The sequence below is a fragment of the Acomys minous genome (genome assembly GCF_964271855.1).
Source record: "Acomys minous genome assembly, chromosome: 14".
Classification (NCBI taxonomy): domain Eukaryota; kingdom Metazoa; phylum Chordata; class Mammalia; order Rodentia; family Muridae; genus Acomys; species Acomys minous.
In genome coordinates this window covers 75,301,619-75,320,799 of record NC_140496.1, presented here as the reverse complement: position 1 = coordinate 75,320,799, position 19,181 = coordinate 75,301,619, and the positions used below count along the sequence as shown (strand labels likewise).

Here is a 19,181-nt window from a genome sequence, read left to right as displayed (position 1 = left end):
TGAAAACATGTATCCACTATGGTACTTATATTTTGAATATTCATAGCAACTTAATTCATTATAGTAAAAACAAGAAAACAATTCAATGTCCATCAGCTTGCAAATGAGCAAATAACTGACATTATATCCACATAATGGAGTATTATTCACCCCCAAAGGCAAGTAGCATTGATATCTTCTACTACATGAAAAAACTTTGAAACCATTATGCTGAATGAAAGCAATCACTCCCCTAAGGGTGCATATTGAGTGTCTTCATTCATGCAAAATGTCCAGGAGTAGGTTGATTCATAGAAACAGAAAGTAGATTCACATTTGTATAGAGTTGGAGTAAAGCCTGATGATGATTGACAGCTCATAGGTCTTGAGTGCTAAAAGTTGAGTATAGTGATGGCTGCCCTAACTGTGAATGAATTCAAACTACTGAATCATACACTGGAAATGCTGTTGTGTGATTTATAGCTCTATAAAACTATTATAAAATAACTTATTGTGCACTGAGATCACTATTGCCAATGCTTGTACCTCATTATGGACATATAAAAAAATGGAACTCTGAATATAAATAGTCAGATTCCTAAGAATAGAGACATGGCCAAGAAGGAATGATTAATACTTACTGATGGGGATGTCCATAGAGAAGAAGGCCAGGCACTGTAGGCAGTTTCTGAAGAAAGACAAGACACGATCTCCAAGTATGAGATGAAGTTCAATGCAAAATGAGAAAACAGTTCATAGTAAGACTCCCATGTGGTTATTTTGTGCATTAAATTTTGGTATACTATTGATGTTTAAGAAATTTGTTGAAAGAAAGAAAGAAAGGAAAAAAGAAAGAAAGAAGTAAAAGGGGCAACTGATTAAACAATTGCTTCCATATTGGTGAGTAGTCCCGATTGTATAAATTTAGATATAAAAACAGTATCTATGCTGAGACTAAGCATAGGGCATATTTATGGTGTGTGTGTGTGTGTGTGTGTGTGTGTGTGTGTGTGTGTGTGTGTGTGTGTGTGTCTGTATGGATTTTTCTTGGAGGGGTAGATATATGGGGTGTGTGCATGCATGTGTGTGCATGTGGAGTAATGTGCTTTTGCGTAATACAGTTTTTTTTTTCTGTACTTGACTCTGTGAAATCTTTTTTCCTTCTTCTATTTTGGAGACTAGAGATGTGAAGGCAAAAGGCAAAGTGGCTTTCCCAAGGTCCAGAGCTGCTAACCGGCAGAGCTGGGATTCAATGCTTGGAAATGTGTCAGTAGGACCTCAACTATTAACCAGTACTCTTATTTTAAAAACATTATTTCAGGGTGGCATCTCCCATGAATTCTGGCATAAGGCTCATCCTTCAGGTCCTCAGAAAACAGTTATTGAGGAGTTGAATCCAAACCCTTTTCTCTGTCCAGTTCACAAACCCCATGTAAGAAAGCTTCATGAGCTTGGTGGAGGCAAAGCCACTGCCTACATCAGAGAAATTGAGAATGATGTTTGGCCCTTGATTAAGAGTGTTTTTTTTTCTCCCAGCCAGTGGGTCCTATCACACAGCAACACCATTCAACATAGGTAGTACTAATGAAGACTGAACTTCATGTTATAACAGGATTATCAACCCAATACTAATCATTACCCACCTGCAGGCCTCATGAGAAGAACTTTACTCACTCTATGTCAGTTATTCTGCACAATAATGCAGGACAGTTGGCACTAGAGAAAGAGGTGTGTTTTCCCCAGGGAGAACTCATGAGCAGACTGCACGGCGTCTCGCATTAGCTTTACCCCTTACAGAATTGTGGACTAAGCAGTTTGCTTCACATCTCTCAGTAGCTCAGTTTTGTCATCTTCAAATTAGGGGTTAAAAAAAAAATAGTGCCTAGGTCACAGGATGGCTGGACTTCCTAAAGAAGGTATTTGGATATGAAGTATTTGGAATGTAGTTGATGTGTAGTGACAACTGTTTATGTGCTGGCTGTCATCAGCAACCTCCCTCCTGCTCCTTTTAACAATTAAGAAAAGTGAGGTTTAAATTATTAAGCACCTTTCACAAGGAAGTACAACAAGAAACAGAATTAAGGTTCAAACATATGGAGTTGGACTCCAGAGTTTGTACTCTGAAGCAGTAAACTAAATTTCTTTCTACAAATACAATTCTCATGGCAAGGGTATATACACTCTAAGAAGCATCCTTTGTATCCTACAAATTGGTATCACGGTTCTTTTAGAAATATCTATATTTTCATAATATCACATTCAATGCTTTATTAGAATTACATAATGCATTACTTCACATAGTAATTGAGAAATGCCAGGTTCTTAATAAGCATATACTTTCATCCTTAATTCTTCTTGCTAAACACCTTTTGGATTCTTTCCTTCCTCACTGCTTCACTCAATGCTGCCTTATTAGTCCAGACACTCAGAATAACTTACAGGAGATGGTATAATAGTACCCTAGGTAAGCTCTTGGCTGTCATATTCCTCTGTCTTAGAAGATCATCTTCTGAGTTAGTTCTGTGTGAGCAAATAATGTAGTTTGCCAGCTGGTAAAATTGATGCAAAAGCTGAATGTACTACAGGCATTTCAACAACCTTGGGATAATGTGAGCAGTCTTCCCATCTGAGACATTGTAATAGATTATCACGTGAAGACCATAGAATCGGCTCTAATTTTGGGAGTGTGGAGAAGAAGTATGTTGACTTTTGAACACCTGGTGGCTGTCTGTACATGTGGCTGACTTGTGTCCAAGCTTGCAAGATCTATGCTGTGGAAGCAGACAGTAGGATTGCGGCCATTAGGAGCTCAGAAGTTTCAGGAGGAAAGGACAGAAGGCTAGACAGTGGGTACAGGAAGAGTGGACTACAAGGCTCTGAAGTACAGTAGGATAAACATATTTCACTAAAACGCTATGCTCTATGAACAACTGGAAGGTTTGCAACACAAAGAAATGGTGTTTAAAGAGATGGAAAAGGTGCAGGGCGGTGGTGGCACACACCTTTAATCCCACTACTTGGGAGGCAGAGAGAGGTAGATTGCTGTGAGTTCGAGGTCAGCCTGATCTACAAAGTGAGTTCAGGACAGTTAGGGATACACAGAGAGACCCTATCTCAAAAAACAAAACAACAACAACAGAGAGAGAGAGAGAGAGAGAGAGAGAGAGAGAGAGAGAGAGAGAGAGAGATGAAAAAGGCAAATACCCTCTCCTGATCATATTAAATCACACTGGACTCCATAAATACATGTGACAGTTACCTACCAGTAAGATACTTCTTAGAAAGAGTGGCTGACTCAATAAGAATATGCAAAATACAGTTTTCTTTACTATTGATGTGCCAAACAAATCCTGTTAAAATGTCAATTGTTTGACAAGTTCCTTTTGCCCAGGAACATCGTCTTCAAGGCAAGGTGACAGTCTTTTTGGACCAGTATAATAAAACACCATATGCTGAAAAACTCCAAGGAATATAGTTCTTGCAGTTTGGGAGACTAGAAGGCTAAAGTCAAGGTGTCTGCAGATCCAGGAAGGGCCTGTGTTGTCTTGATTCATAGATGCTGCTTTCTTGAAGTTTCACATAGTGGAAGGGGAAAATAGCTCCCTGGGGCCTTTAAAATAAGGAGTCTAGAATATGTGAGGCTCACCCATGGCCTCTGGCAACACCACAGATGATATTGATATCATTGGAGTGTGTTTGTGTTTGTGTGGCGGAGGGGGTAGAATTTCCACATATGAATTTTGAGCAGACAGAAACATTCCAATGCTAGAAGTGAGTCTTCTCAGCCCCAAAATAAACAGTCATCCAATCATGACAGGACACTTGATTCTGAAGTTAATATACTTCCTTTGCTAAATAAATAAATGCCTTACAATAACATAAGCATCAAGAGTATTTCATTTCTCATTTGTTCTCAGCATGAAACTTGCATGCTACACTTTACCTACAGCTCAATCACACAATCTGGTTAGGGACCAGTCAAATTTGGAATTTTCTACCTGCTACAGTTCTCTCTCTCTCTCTCTTTTTCTTTTTCTGATTTGTACTCTCTTCAGTAGAGTTGTATGTGAATCAAGATTTAGATTCTGAAATCATTTGATGACCACAGGTTGTATAAATAAAGCTGAACATGTCCAATTCCTATGACTTGTTAATTTACCCGCAGCTATTTATCCAATAAATGCATATATTTAAATGTCAAAAGACACACATATTAATACTTATGACACAACTACTTATAATAGTAAGAATCACAGTAACCCACATTTCTTTCAGCAATAAGAAAAATGCAGAATTATGCCATATTCATGAAATCAGGTATTGTACATTATTGAAACTGTCCTGGTGAATGTCATTTTCATAGATTAAAAACAACTCTTCCAGGGATGGTATTGACTGAAAAAAAAAAAAGGAATTAAACAAAAACTAATACCACGTGTTAAGTATCTATAAGGTATTTATTAAAATAGCTGTCACAAAAAAAAAAAACCCTGCAAACACATTTGGAGGAAACTATTTGACTCTATCTTTCTGTATTTGTTTTCTCCTCTGTCTGTGGTACTCTTCTGTATAATGTAAGTACATGGATGCTGCTCTATAATTCTAGGATCATGTAAGTAGGCACTTTAGGCATTTTTTTTTCCTATCTGAAAACTGGTGTCTTAAAACAAAGAAACAAAAGGGGCTTAAAATAATCTCCTTTAATTCCCAGATAAAGACCTGAGATAGGACAAGGAGAACAGAGGTAGACATAGGGACACTTATTTCAAAGTAGCATCAACAGGAATTGGCAAGATTATGGGAAGAATGAAGTGGAATAGATTGCAATTAATTTTTTTTTTGGTCCATCTATCATGCATTCTGCCAAGTTTGTTAATAGCAGGCATCCAGAAGATGTATTTTCTAGATTTTTATTGCTGAGACAAATAATGTAGACAAGTCATAAAAAACCAGGGACGTTCATGTTGGCTCATAGCTTTAGAGACTGCAGGCCACAGTCAGTTGGCTCCATTGCTTTGAGCCTAAGGTGACGTAGAACGACATGGCAGCTGGGACATGTCAAAGAAGATTTGAGAGACCAAGAAGGCAGGTGACACAGAGAGGTCAAGGACAAGAGGTGTCCTCTAAAGGCAGTCCCCCAAGTAGCCTACCTCCTCTAAATATGTGCCACCTAAGTCTCCTATCCCAATAATGACATCAAATTATCTCCTTTTCAATGTAGCATTCCGCCAGTGAAGCCAGAGGCCTTGTGAGCAAATGGCTTTCAAATCACCCCCAACAGCAAGAAACCGAATCCGTTAGCACATTTCAGGACATTTCATAATCGAACCTTTGCAGGGGGCCACTTGCACCTGGCAGGATGTTTAAATTTCCTATTGCTGCTGTCGTGAATTCTCCCAGACTGAGTGATATAAAGCAATATGAATACAACATCATATGTCCAGAGGGCCGACTCTAGCATGGTTCTCACTGGATGAAGATCAAGACATGGCAGCATCACGTCCCTCTCCAGAGGTCCCGGGCCATGGGGGTGGGGGGTGGGGGATGGGAAATCAGTGTATTAGATTGTCCCAGTTTAAAGCTGTTCAGTTTTTCTGAAGCAGTTCATTACATTTCCAAACCCAGAACTCACCTTTGAGTCTATCTCCTGACACACGAGTCTCACCACCCTGATACTTTCCTTTCACTTACAAGGACTCCTTTGATTACACTCAGCCCATCCAAATGATCAAGGACCACCTCCCTGGTTAATGAGCTCGGCTGATCAGCAACTTTACCTGAGTCTGCATATTTAATTACCCTTTGCAATGCAGCGATATATTAGTTTCTGGTAATTACGACTTGGACAGTTTTGAGGAAGGCACTTGTCCCAGTTTGTTTTCTGTTACTATGATAAACATCATGACCAAAAGCAAATTAGGAAAGCAAGGGCCTATTTCCCCTTATACTTGCAGGTCACAATCACTCACTCACGGAATCTGGGCAGGAATTCAGGCAGGAATCTGAAGATAGGACCATGGAGCAGAAACACAGAGGGATGCCACTATTTGCCTTGTTCTTTGCCTTTTTCCTATCTAGCCTTTTAGACATCCCAGCATCACCTGCCTAGGGAACAGTTCTACCCACTGGGGGCCTAGCCCTGCAGCATCAGTCATTAAGAAAACTTTCCATAGACACTGCTACAGGCCACTTTAATGGAGATAATTCTTCAAGTGAGGTTCCCTCTTCGAAGGAGACTTTAGGTTGTATCAAGTTGACAATAAAAACTAATGAAGACTGCACTGTTCTATTATAGACAGAACAGTAGAAACTCTCTATTTATTAATAATAATAATAATAATAATAATAATAATAATAATAATAATAATAAAAATAAATCCAAAGAACTCTACCCCAGAGCCTTTAGCTAAGCAACAAAATTCTTTTTTACTTTACCTAAATCAGCTTAAGTTGGGTTTTCTGTCACTTGAAATCAAGTATCCTGATCTCCAAACAGGAAAGGAAATGAAAAGATATGGAGGAAGAAGAAGGAAGAGCTTGCTGCAAATGCGATTGCTAACTGAATGACTAGAAACTGTTCTAGTTTGATTACCATTGCTGTGATCAAAACACTGACCCAGTGCACCTTGAAGAAGAATTTGTTTCAGCTTGCAGGTTAGTAACCTTTGTGAGAAGTCAGAGCAGGACTTCAGGGCAGGGACAGGAAAGTAGGAAGCGAAGCTGAGACCGAAGACCAGCTGTTTTTACTTGTCGGTTTTGATGTCTTCTCACACAGCCCAGGCCAGCCTGCTTAGGGATGGATCTGCCCACAGTGGACTGAGCCCTCCTCCATAACTGGCAACAAGAACATGGCCCCAATAGACATGCCCACTGTCTAATTTAATGAAAATAATTCCTCAACTGATGTTTCCTCTTCCAAGGTTTGTCAAACTGTCATAGAAACTGAGTGACATTACATGTGCAGAAATGAATAAAACTGAGAACTAAGAAAAAGAGTTGGCTTGAAACTGACTTTATAGATTTTATTTCAATATTCATGGTCAATAAATACTTCATGTATAACTTTGAAGTTTGGAGAAGTGGAGATCCAAAATACTTTGTAATATTTAAAAGTTTTTCTTTTATCTTTATCACTGATATGACATCATTAGTATTCTTTGTTAGCTAGATGTTTGAACTACTATATTGCTATCTTTACCAGAGACAAGTATAAATTACTATATTCTTATCTTTAAGAAACTTCCAAAGGTTTTATTTGAAAAGCTACCTAAGTTTTATGATGCAAAAAAAAAAAAAAGGCATTTTAATAGGGCATGACTTTTTTCACAGACTCTGAATTGTAATATAATTATTTGTTTCTAATCTCATTAGAACGAGCTGTCATTCCTATTTTTAAGCAGCCTCATATATGGGTCAACTTGGTTTGGTTCTTAGGCATCCCTCTAAGGTTTGGCTATCAACTGGGTACTCTTGGTGGAGGGAAAGACTTTGAGAGATGGAGGGTAGTTGGAGAAAGAAACAAATCCTTTTAAGGGAATATTGTGATCTCTCTCTCTCTCTCTCTCTCTCTCTCTCTCTCTCTCTCTCTCTCTCTCTCCCTCTCTCTTTCCCTCTCCCTCTTCCTCTTTACCACCACTCCCAATGTAAACAGACATACCATTTCCTTTTTAAGATGATGCTCTTGTACCACGAGGGGCTCAACATTAACAGGAACAAACAGCCATAAGCTAAAATCTTTAAGACCTAAAACATAAATAAATCCTTCATTCTATTATGCCACTCATCTCAGATATTTTTTTTCACAGCAATGACAAGCTAATTAACATCTCAGTTATAGTTCCATAAAAAACCCCATTAGTTCATATAAAGCATTCAAGATGCGGTTGCTCAAACATTGCAAAACAAAAGGTGCTACATAAATATATTCATGATCTACTTCCTGAATTCTTGGCCCAAATCTTCTCTTTTTTATTTCTCCAAAAAATCTGTCTTTTAAAATGGAGGAAATAAGCAAAAACTAAGTTGAAAGTTTCTTCCACTAAGATTCTTATATTTTTAGGAAATTATTCAGACCTAGTATTTTCTCTAATCTACTCATGTATATGTGTTCATCTATTTGGTTATATACCTTAGACCACATGCCTGAGTTGCAAGGAGATAGATCCCAAAGAAAGCCAAGAGATAGATAAGCCAGCATCATTAATAAGCATGGCAGTCATATCTTCAATAGAACCTCCTAAAGAGAAATTATTGGTAAAGGAGGAGATCTTAATCTATTAATTGTTGATTAATGCAAATCTGTGAAAACTAAATGTAATCTATAACCATGAGTTTATCTGTGGTAGTGGAATAAAGAGGTCAGGCCGGCAGGAAAGCAAGTTGACACAGACCCCTCTTAGAGGGAGCAGAACACACCATAGGGAAAAGTAGTATATAAAATATGTAGGTGAATAATTGTGTGGACCTTTAAACCTGAATGACTCGGTGCCACCAACTCTTAGCCAGTGATAAAATCACCTGCACTCCTTGATAAGATATAAAGTAGTTCACAGTGCATCTAAGAGTTGTAAATATGTTGACCACACCCCCTTGATGGGGAGGCCTAGTGGCACTCAGAGGAAGGATAGCAGGCTACCAAGAAGAGACTTGATACCCTATGAGCATATACAGGGGGAGGAGGTCCCCTTCAGTCACAGTCATAGGGGAGGGGAATTCGGAGAAAATGGGAGGGAGGGAGGAATGGGAGGATACAAGGGATGGGATGACAATTGAGATGTAATATGAATAAATTAATAAAATATATTTTTAAAAAGAGTTGTAAATATGGACACAAGAGGAGGAAGCACGAAGGTTAATAAGCTCTGTAGCTCACACTCATGTTTCCAATGAGGCCACCCACCTTAAAGATGTCATCCATAAATGCTAACATTTAAGAGACTGAATGTTATTCCATAAGAGTGGCCATATTAATTAACAAAAGGGAAAGCTATTGACTAGAAGGACATCCCAGAGCCATTAAGGATCAGTTCCAAATTTCACTTGGCAGGCTGCTTGTGGAATTGTGTGCATCCCTGAGAAATAGGGAAATGCTTCAGCTCTGGGTATATAATAGTGAGTCTGATAGCTTTCCTGTTAATTGGATTAACTTCAGAAGGGAACGTAAACCAGACCCTGCCACGTAGCATGCTCATTCCTAAGGGCAGTGCTTTTCAGATAACATTATCACATGATTTACCAGGCTGTTCACTGGTAACCTAAAGGCAAACAAAAGTGAATATTCCAATATATAGAAACTCAAACAACAACAACCACCACAATTGGGGGACATCACCTAAAAGTCATGTTTACTGAGCTTCAAATGTACTTGCAATCAAACATACCCACTTTGTCTTTCCTCTGCCCCTCACACTGAAGTAACTTACCCACAAATTGAGAACACAGAATTAAATTATTTTAGATTTGCTTATGTTTTCCAGTTTTACATAGACATATTAAGTGTGTACATACATTTGTCCTAGTCACATTTTATTTTGTAAATAATACACATGGTAAACATTATTACTAGACTTGTTTGTTGGAATTGGTTACATTACTCCTTAAAAAACAGAAAGAACAGCAAAAAACAAAACAAAACAAACAAAATTCCCACTCTTGATCTTCCTACTGCACAGCATTTTGTTGTTGTTGTTGTTGTTGTTGTTATTATTGTCCAGGTGGCTGTAACAAAGGTCAGTTTAAAACATTGTCCTAGTAGTTCAGAACATCTTTATGTGACTCTGAAAAAGCAACTTATGATTTTTTAAATCATATTTAAAATTCTAGGCTGTGATCATACAGTAGGGGAGGAGGTCCTCTTCTGTCACATACCTAGGGGAGGGGGATAGAGTGAAAGAGGGAGGGAGCGGGAAACCGGAAGACACAAGTGAGGGGAATAACAGTTGAGATGTATCTAAATAAATTACTTAAATAAAAAAAAAAAAAGAAATCCTAAATCCATGAATAATAGCAGTGCCGACTACACTACCTAACATAGTAAGTGGAAAGCAGTTGAGTTTTCCATTGCATAGACGAGGCAACTGAGGCTCAGAGATCTAGCTAATGTATCCAACTTCAAGCACCTGGTAGACTGTGCCACCAGGCTCTCACTGTGTGTAAGACAAGAGGAATGCCTGTCCAAATGTCACCAGAAAGGTCTAGCACCTTGTGTGAAAATACCGAGTGTAGACTCCGGTGTGTGGAGTGAACAGCTGCGGTGCTGGGTACAAATATTAACTTTACTCTCTTGAAGAGAATATGAAAATTCTGAGTTTTGTATTTTATGAAATGGGCTAATAACGCCCTACATGACCAAGTTACTGTGTGGCTAAATGAGACATCTTCTTTACATTTATATTTTGCATTTGCTTTTTGTCAAACATATGTGTGTATATGTATATCTATATATGTATATCTATATATGCTCTTAACATCTACAAATAATGTTTTTTCCTTGGTGTTATACAAAGTCAGCATATGTTTTGAAGTGATTTTATTGTAGCTACAAAGCTCTCACCAGGGTGCTTAATACAAAATGAATCCTTGCTTGTCTCATGTGACAAACTAGATAACGTCTTAATTGCCAAGCTTTTAAAGTTGTTATTGAAATTCTCTACTCTCTGTAGAGTGTAACCTGACTAGATAAACACTAGTATGAATTTTTTTAGAAGTAAAGACGTGTTGAATTTGTTATTAGACTCTTATTAAAGAAGGAAAAACTAATTCTGGGTAAAAACATTTTGGTCCTACAATCACACTGTCCAAAACTATATGTTTATATTCAAAAGTTACTTTGTGCGTGCGTGTGTGTGTGTGTGTGTGTGTGTGTGTGTGTGTGTGTGTGTGTGTCTGAGAGAGAGAGAGAGAGAGAGAGAGAGAGAGAGAGAGAGAGAGAGAGAGAGAGAGAGAGAGAAATATGCACAAATGTTTCCATGTTTCTATCCCCTCTGGTATTATTTTTCAAGTGCTGTCCATCTTCATTTTGCCAGGGGGTTTCTCATGGCCTGCAATTCACCAAATTGACTAAAGCTGTTTGGCCAGTGAGCTCACAGATCCCACAAATCTCTTGTCTCCTCAGGCCTATGGCTACAGGTGCAAAGCATCATGTCTGGCATTGTTTTAGGAAGGGTCTGAGGGGAAAGACCTTTGTGCTGAGACTTCAAGCCCCTTCCTGACTTAGGTATCTCTTCAGCACAATCGCTTTGTGAAACTGTTATGCAAAGAGTATTTTTTTAAAACGACAACAACAACAACAACCAAAAAAAGGAATATATGTCCATTAAGTCTTTTAATCTTTGATTTCTCTTTTTAGCCTTCAACGATCTTAGTAAGATGATAAAAATTATTTAAACACCAATCTTATGAGTTAGAAGTTGAGGTTGAATATTTAGGGTTTTAAGCAATTAAGGGGCAGTAGGGCTTTTTAAACTACAGAAATCTCACTGACTAGAGCTCGGGAGTGTGTTAAGTCACATGCAGTTGAAATGGCAGTGAGGGCCATACTAGATTTTCTTTTTCAGTTGCTAACATGGAGGAGTTTGAGAGTTTTGTGAAGGTGCAGGGCCATAATAGGATATTTGTGTTAACAAGGCTATGCAGGACAATGCTGGAATGAGAAGGTGGACAAGAGCCAGATAATGCAAGTGGGAATTGCTTCTCTTATTTCTATGATCCAGAAGCACTCACAGAGGCAGGATCTTGTATAGGGCTAGTTTTATGTCAACTTAACATAGACTAGACTCATCAAAGAGGATGGAGCCTCAATAGAGAAAATGTAAGGCATTTTCTTAATTAGTGATTGATGGGGGAAGGCCCAGCCCATAATGAGTGGTACCATCTCTGGGCTGCTGGTCTTGGGTTCTATAAGAAAGCCAACTGATCTATCCGTGTGAAGCAAGTCAGTAAGCAGCACCACTCCATGGCCTCTGTATCAGCTCTTGCCTCCAGGTTCTGCCCTGTTTGAGTTCCTGCCTTGAATTCCTTCGACGAAGGCCCCTCACCTGGCAGTGCAAGCTGAATAAGCCCTTTCTTCCTCAAGTTGCCTTGGGCATGGTGTTTTGTCACAGTAAATGGAAACTCTAAGACTGGTCTATTTCTGCTTATCACAGTAAATGGAAACTCTAAGACTGGTCTATTTCTGCTTATAGTTTATGGATGGCCGCAGTCTGTCATGTCGGGGGAAGGCTTGGTGGCAGTGCTGTTAAGCAGCTGGTGACACTGCATCTGTAGCATGGTAGCAGTGAACGCCGAAGCTCAGCTTGCTTTCTCTGTTTTATTCAGTCCTAAGATCCCAGCTCATTGGACCAGTGCCATGCACTTTTAAAGCCAGTCTGCTCTCCTCAGTTAGTTCAATCTAGAAACTCCTTCAGAGGCATGCATGGAGAGCTTTGTCTCTTAGGAGATCCTAGGTCCTATCCCACCAACACTGCTAACTGTCACAATGCATAAGGGTGGAATGAATCACTGGGAGGTTTTAGAATAGGTAGTTGTAGAAAGTCTTAGCAGAGCTTTCAGGATCAGACTGTTAGATACTGTGATGTACTAGAAGAGAGCAAGTAATGTCAAGAGTGGCAGAAATGGCTGTTTTGGGTTTGGAGTCTGAAATTCCTGAACAGAGCAGGTAGCCAGGTACTTGAATAGGAGTCTTGCTGGGAACTATAGGTATACACATTGGTTGGAGTGCTACCACCACGGTGGGGGAGGGTGAAAGATCTTAAGGGACACTTGCTTACCTAGCTGGGTTCTTCCAGATCCCTGTGAACCACCTTGTGTTTCCTTATTTCCGTTTGCCTTTTCAATAATTTGAATACCTCTTGACCTTTGTACTTGTTTATTCATGGAACATGTTCTTCCCCCTTCTTTGTATAGCTGGCTTTCCTTCATCCCTGAATCCTTGAGACTGGCCTGTCCATCGGATGAAATATAAATGACCTCAGGCTCTTGTTTCTGTTACAGCACTGGCCACGTTCAGTTTAGTTACTTTCTTCATTCTCTGTCATTGACAGAGGTGTAAGCACAGCAGGGCAGTACCTATGCCTGCTTTGTTCATTGCTCAAATCATAGGAAGGTGGAAGTGTTTGCCATATGGATGACACTTCATACTTTTGAAAGGAAGAATGAGCAGAATGCAAACTCTGATTTCTTCAAGGATCCTAAGTCAATCTCTACCAATTTCTGCCTTATCTTAACTCCATGTTTCTTTTGTTCTAGCTCATTTTACGTTCTTGTGATTTCCCAAACTTACTAGCCTTTCCAACCCATTGCACCCTCTCTGTTTTCACTCCTTGAGATTTCCTTTTGCTCACTACCCCTTTTCTCCTTTATAAACTCAAAAACTGCCTTACTTGTCACCCTGCCAAGAGCCTGTGCTTCTGCTGTCCCTTCTCCCCTGATTGTTTTCCCAGTACTTACCACCACATGTAGCATAAAGCTGTTAGATGTCTGTTTCCATTGAACATCGCAAACCTTTAGAAGCTGGGGTGCACAGTGTCTGACTGCATCTCTTACAAACGCACAAAGATGAAATTATAATCTCCAACGTGATAGCTTCAGGGTATTACCTTTTGCAGGAATGATTCAGTTGTGAGAAGGAAGCACTAATGTGTGGGATTAGTGCTCTCATAAGAGGATCCACAGGAATTATTCACCTTTTCTACCATGCAAGGCCACAGTGAAAGGTGACATTTACAAACCAGAAGACTGGCTGGTTCTAGCCAGCCATTAAATCTGTTGACACTTTGATTTTAGACTTTCTTGTTCTCTAGAAAAGTGGGAATAATCCTTTGTAGGTTGTGAGCCACTCAGTTCATCATAGTTTACCATGGGTGGGTCAGGGGACATCCTGATCTAAGTCAAGTTCTTGGGACACATTACATACTTGATATTTGCGGAGTGGATGAAGAGTTAGGTGAGCAAACGGAGGAATAATGGAGGTAAGATGGGGCCCTTAGAAACATAGTAAATTAGATGGCTGGCTTGGAGTAAGTTACTTGGGTTGGGTGAGAATATCGGCCTGCATTTATTTGGTGGGGGAGGGGGAGCGATAGCAGCCACCCCTGTTCATGATGGCATTCAGACAAGATGTGTCATGTTCAGAGACATGGAGCTAACTAAGCTCAAGAAGTTGGCTCACACAATGGTGATAGCTTACTGAGTTCAACTGATAGTGTGAGACTGAGGCTGGAAATTGTGGAAAGGTTAAAGCTCACATCCAGCCTAAGCCTGACCAGGAGTCAGAATGATGTGTGAATACCATGTGCAGAAGAACTCCCTCCTGGAGGTGAGCCCTTGTTCTAGCAAGGCCTTTGGCCCACGTGTGGAACCCTCTCATGCTCTGGGAGACAAGCTGCTTTGCTCGGACTCCACTAATTTAATTACAAACCTAAATAACGAAGCTTGACGACATATATAATGTCCAGCCAAGCTGACACATAAAACTAGCTCCCACACATGTGGGGCAATCATAACGTTTCTTAGACACTAGTTAGGAAACACTAATCAGATTCTCGGAGCTGGTTCTGCATCTCCATGGATAAGAGCCATGAAGATGTGTTTTAGGGCCACCGGATTGTGATTTCCTGCTGGTTAGAAAATGAGACCCCCCCTCCTAGTCTACTCTGAGTCTCTCTGCAGGCCAAGCAAACAAAAACAAAATTATGTTTTCCACAAACAGCATGGATAATAGAGGCTTCTCAGTGCACACTAGTGACGGGATATACCAGAACGAAATAAACATGAGGAACGATACCATTGTTCAGTCAGGGGTTGCTAGATCCTAACTCCATGCCTTGGTCACTCATAGTTCCCCAAAGTAAATTAAGGATGAGCTAACACACCTCTGTGTGCTGTCCAACAAGAGATCACAGAGACCACGTTTTGGTCTGTATTAGCACAATGCCTTCCTAGAAGACAGTATCTTGAAAACTCTAGTATATATGCATGGGATGTCTTTTATCATATTTCTGGAAGGTTGGTCAACTCTCACAGTAGAAAAAAAAAGCCCACTAGGATCTGGGAAGATAGCTCAGTCAGTGAAATGACTGACAAAAAAAAAAAAAAAAAAATGAGGACCCTAGTTTGACCAAAACCAAAATCATGTAAAAAGCTGGGCACGCTGATAAGTACGTGCAATCCCAGCACTGGGGAGGTGGAGTTAGGAGGATCCCTGAGGTTCACTGCCAGGTCAACCTAGTTTAGTTGGTGAGAGGCAGATTCCAGGCCTCAGTGAGAGGTGTTCCATGTGAAAGATGCATTTTGACCGAATAGCGTTGCATGCAGCAGGCGATGGGGGTAAGCGGGACAGGAGGTAAAGCATTGAACAATACTGCCACTTTCTTCATTAGATTTGAACTGACACATGTCTAGCAATGAGATGAAATGTTCTGTCGAACCATTCCCAAACTGCCCCTTGTCAAAATCAAATAGCCGACAGAAGGGAGCATTTGGAAAAAACGAAACCGACCACACTGACAATAGATCATAAAATTTTATTTGTGATTATTCGTACAGAGTTTTTAAAAATGCACTTCTAGATTTTGCATTTATCATTGAAATATGCCACAGGTGGTCATTTTCTGATTTACTACCTATAGATTCATATGCAAATGTGCCATAAAGAATGAATAAACGAATCTATGTGATGCTATTAACTGATTATGAAAATAGAGACATAGAAAATATTTTATCATTATAAAAATACACATTTCTATTTAATTAATTTTGAAATCACATAAGCACTGAAGTAAAGAGTAGTTGGCCCTGATCTTCCTCTTACATACAAGTTTCAGCTATGATGCTTCTCATTGCTGAATCATGAGGCCTGTGGCTCTGTGCTGTGGTATCTGGGCCTCGTTTCAACAGTAATAGCTCCCATAATGAAGGTGACTACGAAAAGCTGACAGAAAATTCGTGACCAGTGGAAGTGAGGCATGAACCACACATCCATCCCGATATCTTATTTCACTAGGAACATAGCTTCAGTATTCAAATAAAAATGACACACGATCCATTCCTGGGCAGTTTGGATACCTGCTTCAGGTGAATAGCATTTTTGTGAGGAAATAATCTCCCTTTCGGTGTCCAGCACCAAAGAGCGAGTTACTTCAGTAAAGGGGCCTTATGAAAATTCTAGAAAACCTTCTTCCAGGTTTTGTTCCCCTTGTTATAGTAAACAATGACTTGACTTCCTTCAGTTGTTCTTAGTGGAGCTAATTACATGTCCTTAGAAACAGTGTTAAAATTACAGGTAATTTTTAATTACAAAGTGTTTCCTTGGAAACGGTTTCCTGTATATGAAAGCATACTTCCCTGCAAAATAGTTTATTTCGCTTACAATTAGAAATCAAAGAATGAGTATGGCATAGGGCAATTTAGAAATTGTCACACTAATTGCCATGAAAAAGTTAATTTTCCACAGTAGACAACTGACAGAGCACATCCAATTAACTGGTACGCAGTTATTCACCAGCTACCTCAGAAACGAATTATTCCATTTTATGACCATTAATTGGTCACTGGCATTAGACATTGTTTTCCAATTTAGACATTTATTTAGAAATCATACATGTATAGCTGTAAAATTTGGAAAAAAAGCTGACCACAGTGATTACAATATTATTGTTTTTAAAGATCAGCCTGTGTTGCTAACATCAAAGATCATGGCAACTGTCTTCCAAATCACCCTAACACACTGGCTTCACGGTTAATGGCAGGCCTCTCTTTGGTTCATAAGGTGTTGCCCTGGAAACCATCCTGATACAGTCCGTAATAGGACAGACGCTGAGGCAGAGAGTGCAGCCTGTACACGTGTCGTTAACAGTGGGCAGGTGAGTTTCCGGATCAAACTGGATAGCCTGCAAACAGAAATCAAGAGAGTTGAGCCACTGCCCACCAATGTCAAGAATGCCCCCATTTTAGCCTCTGCATCTGTCACAGTAATGAAGGTTACCACACCTAGCACCGTGGTGGTGCAGTGACAGCAACAGCTGAACTGACAGGAGAAACGGAGAAAGATCAAACTCCTTTAAATTAGAAATGCAGTGTTTACAGTTTATTAGAAGCTTTTCCTTCGTGTGGGAGAAAACATTTTAAAACACAGCGCTTCAGCTTCCTCCGTCAGAGGAGCGAGCACTTGGGTCTTGCTGATCCTACCAGGTTGAGAAGCTGCCGATAAGGGATGCTATCGTAGAGATTCAGTGACCTCTCACCCTTCTTGTTCGTGTGTGTGTGTGTGTGTGTGTATGCAGGTACACATGTGTGTGGACGCATGCATGCACGTGATGTACAGGCCAGACGGCGACCTTAGCTATCATTGTCAGGCAGGCCACCCGCCTCCTTTGACACGTGATCTGCCATTGGCCTGGAGCTCACCAATTAAAGTAGCCTGTCTGGCTAGTCCGTGGAACCCTCTGTCTCTGCCTCTTTAGCCTTGAAAGTGCAAGATTGTGATGAGAAGGCAAGAGCTTTACCACCTGAGCCGCCAGGGCAGCCATCATCACCACCACACTCCTCCTGCTTTATACTGGAGACGTGATATTGCCAGGGGAGGCAGTGAAGGCAGTTCAAATAATGCATGAGATTTTTAAAAGAAAACTGTAGAAAAACTCAGCTTCACAGTCATCTTTGAGTTTAAAGCATCTTCAACTTGCTTTTAAGCGTTATCTCACTGCAACAGGGACAAAATGCATAAGGGACAGGAAGGAGAGCCCTTGTCCCATACTGGCCCTGACATCTCCCAGCTGTGAGAAATTGTACCAGTCCTCTAGGTATGACTTTGCTCAATATTTTCTGATGTTTTAATAATAGGGGGAGGAGGAAGAGAGGGAGGGAAGGAGGGAGGGAGGGAGAGTGAGATTAGGAGGAAATGAGGGAGGGCTACAGTTGGGATGTAAAGTGAATCAATTTTTAAAAATAAATTTAAATAGAAAAAAACACAAACAAACAACAACAACAAAAATGAGCTTTTTTTCTCCTCCACCGACCTACCTTCTTTCCCTTCCGCTCTCTCCTTTTCCTTTCTTTCTACTCTTTCTGTCCTTCCCTCCTTCTGGTATTTTTTTTTTTCCTCATGAAGTTGTATAAAAGGATAAATATTCTGAGTGTGAAGTGAGGATTGCGATGGTTTAAGTTATCATGGCAATTTGCCTGCTGTAGGCACTGAAGCGATGGAGCTGCCATGGTAGTCCTCAGGGGCAGGCTTGGACTTTTAGGAAAGACATCAGTGTAGCTGTGGGAGCGGATCCTACATGAGGGGAAGGTGGCCTCCTGGGAGCCTTGGTGCTATCTCACTTGCACAAGAAGCTTCACTCACGCCCTGGTCTTTTGGAATGACAAAGTGGACATGTGGAGGGAGTAACCAAGGAAGTCAGATCCTACTCCCCTGCCCTCCTGAGGCCAGCCTACAACAAATCTGTGTAACGATAATTTCATGGTTATTATTGCCTTTTGTGTCTTATTCTTGTATTAGAATCTAATTTAATATATAGAGTCCTTGTTATCAATAGGTGATCAATTCCAGGATCCCTATGAATATTCAAACCCATGTGTGCTCAAGTTCCTGATATGAGTGAGGTTGCACAAGATTTGCACACACTCTAGGTTCACCTTTCCCAAACATTTTAAGCAAGCCACAGATTACTTATCGTGCTAACACAGTATTAATACTGCATATATACTTACTATGCTGTTTTAAAGAACATAATGACAAGAAAAGTTTATATTTTTGACAATGCATGCAAGCTTTTCCAAATGTTTTGACCTGAGACTGGTTGATTTCATGAATAAGAAAACCTCTAGGCATAAGAGAACCAGGTGCATACACACATTGTTTCTTAAAATTGCCATGCAAGGTTACATTTAACCAGTTTCCTATTTCGACGTCCATAGAAATCAAAGTAGCCTTTTCAAAGTAATTAAAAATTTGCTGTATTAGTAATCTTTCTACTGGCTTGAAAAAATACCTGAAGAAAGGGACAACTTAAGGAAGAAATTATATTTTTGGCTGCTGATTTAGACTGTAATCCTTGTGGTGAGGACAGTATGGAGGCAACGCTATGCACACCTGGCCATATTGTGTCTGCCATTACAAAGCAGAGATGAGTTCTGGGTCCCAAGTGGCTTCCTTTTATTCATTTTATCTTACCCCTTTTATTTTATTTTATTCATTTCCT

At 40.0% G+C, this 19,181-nt stretch overlaps 1 protein-coding gene across 2 annotated transcripts in view; it reads right to left on the bottom strand.

Moving 5' to 3' along the window:
* Nucleotides 1-15,485: 15,485 nt before the first annotated feature.
* DPYD (dihydropyrimidine dehydrogenase) overlaps nucleotides 15,486-19,181 on the bottom strand; it is an 867,929-nt gene continuing 864,233 nt past the window's right edge. For both annotated transcript variants that reach the window (XM_084756838.1, XM_084756837.1), the window contains exon 23: nucleotides 15,486-16,865. In XM_084756838.1, the coding sequence (XP_084612964.1) occupies nucleotides 16,695-16,865 (171 nt within the window). In that variant the 3' untranslated portion in view covers nucleotides 15,486-16,694. The remainder of the gene's footprint in view (nucleotides 16,866-19,181) is intronic.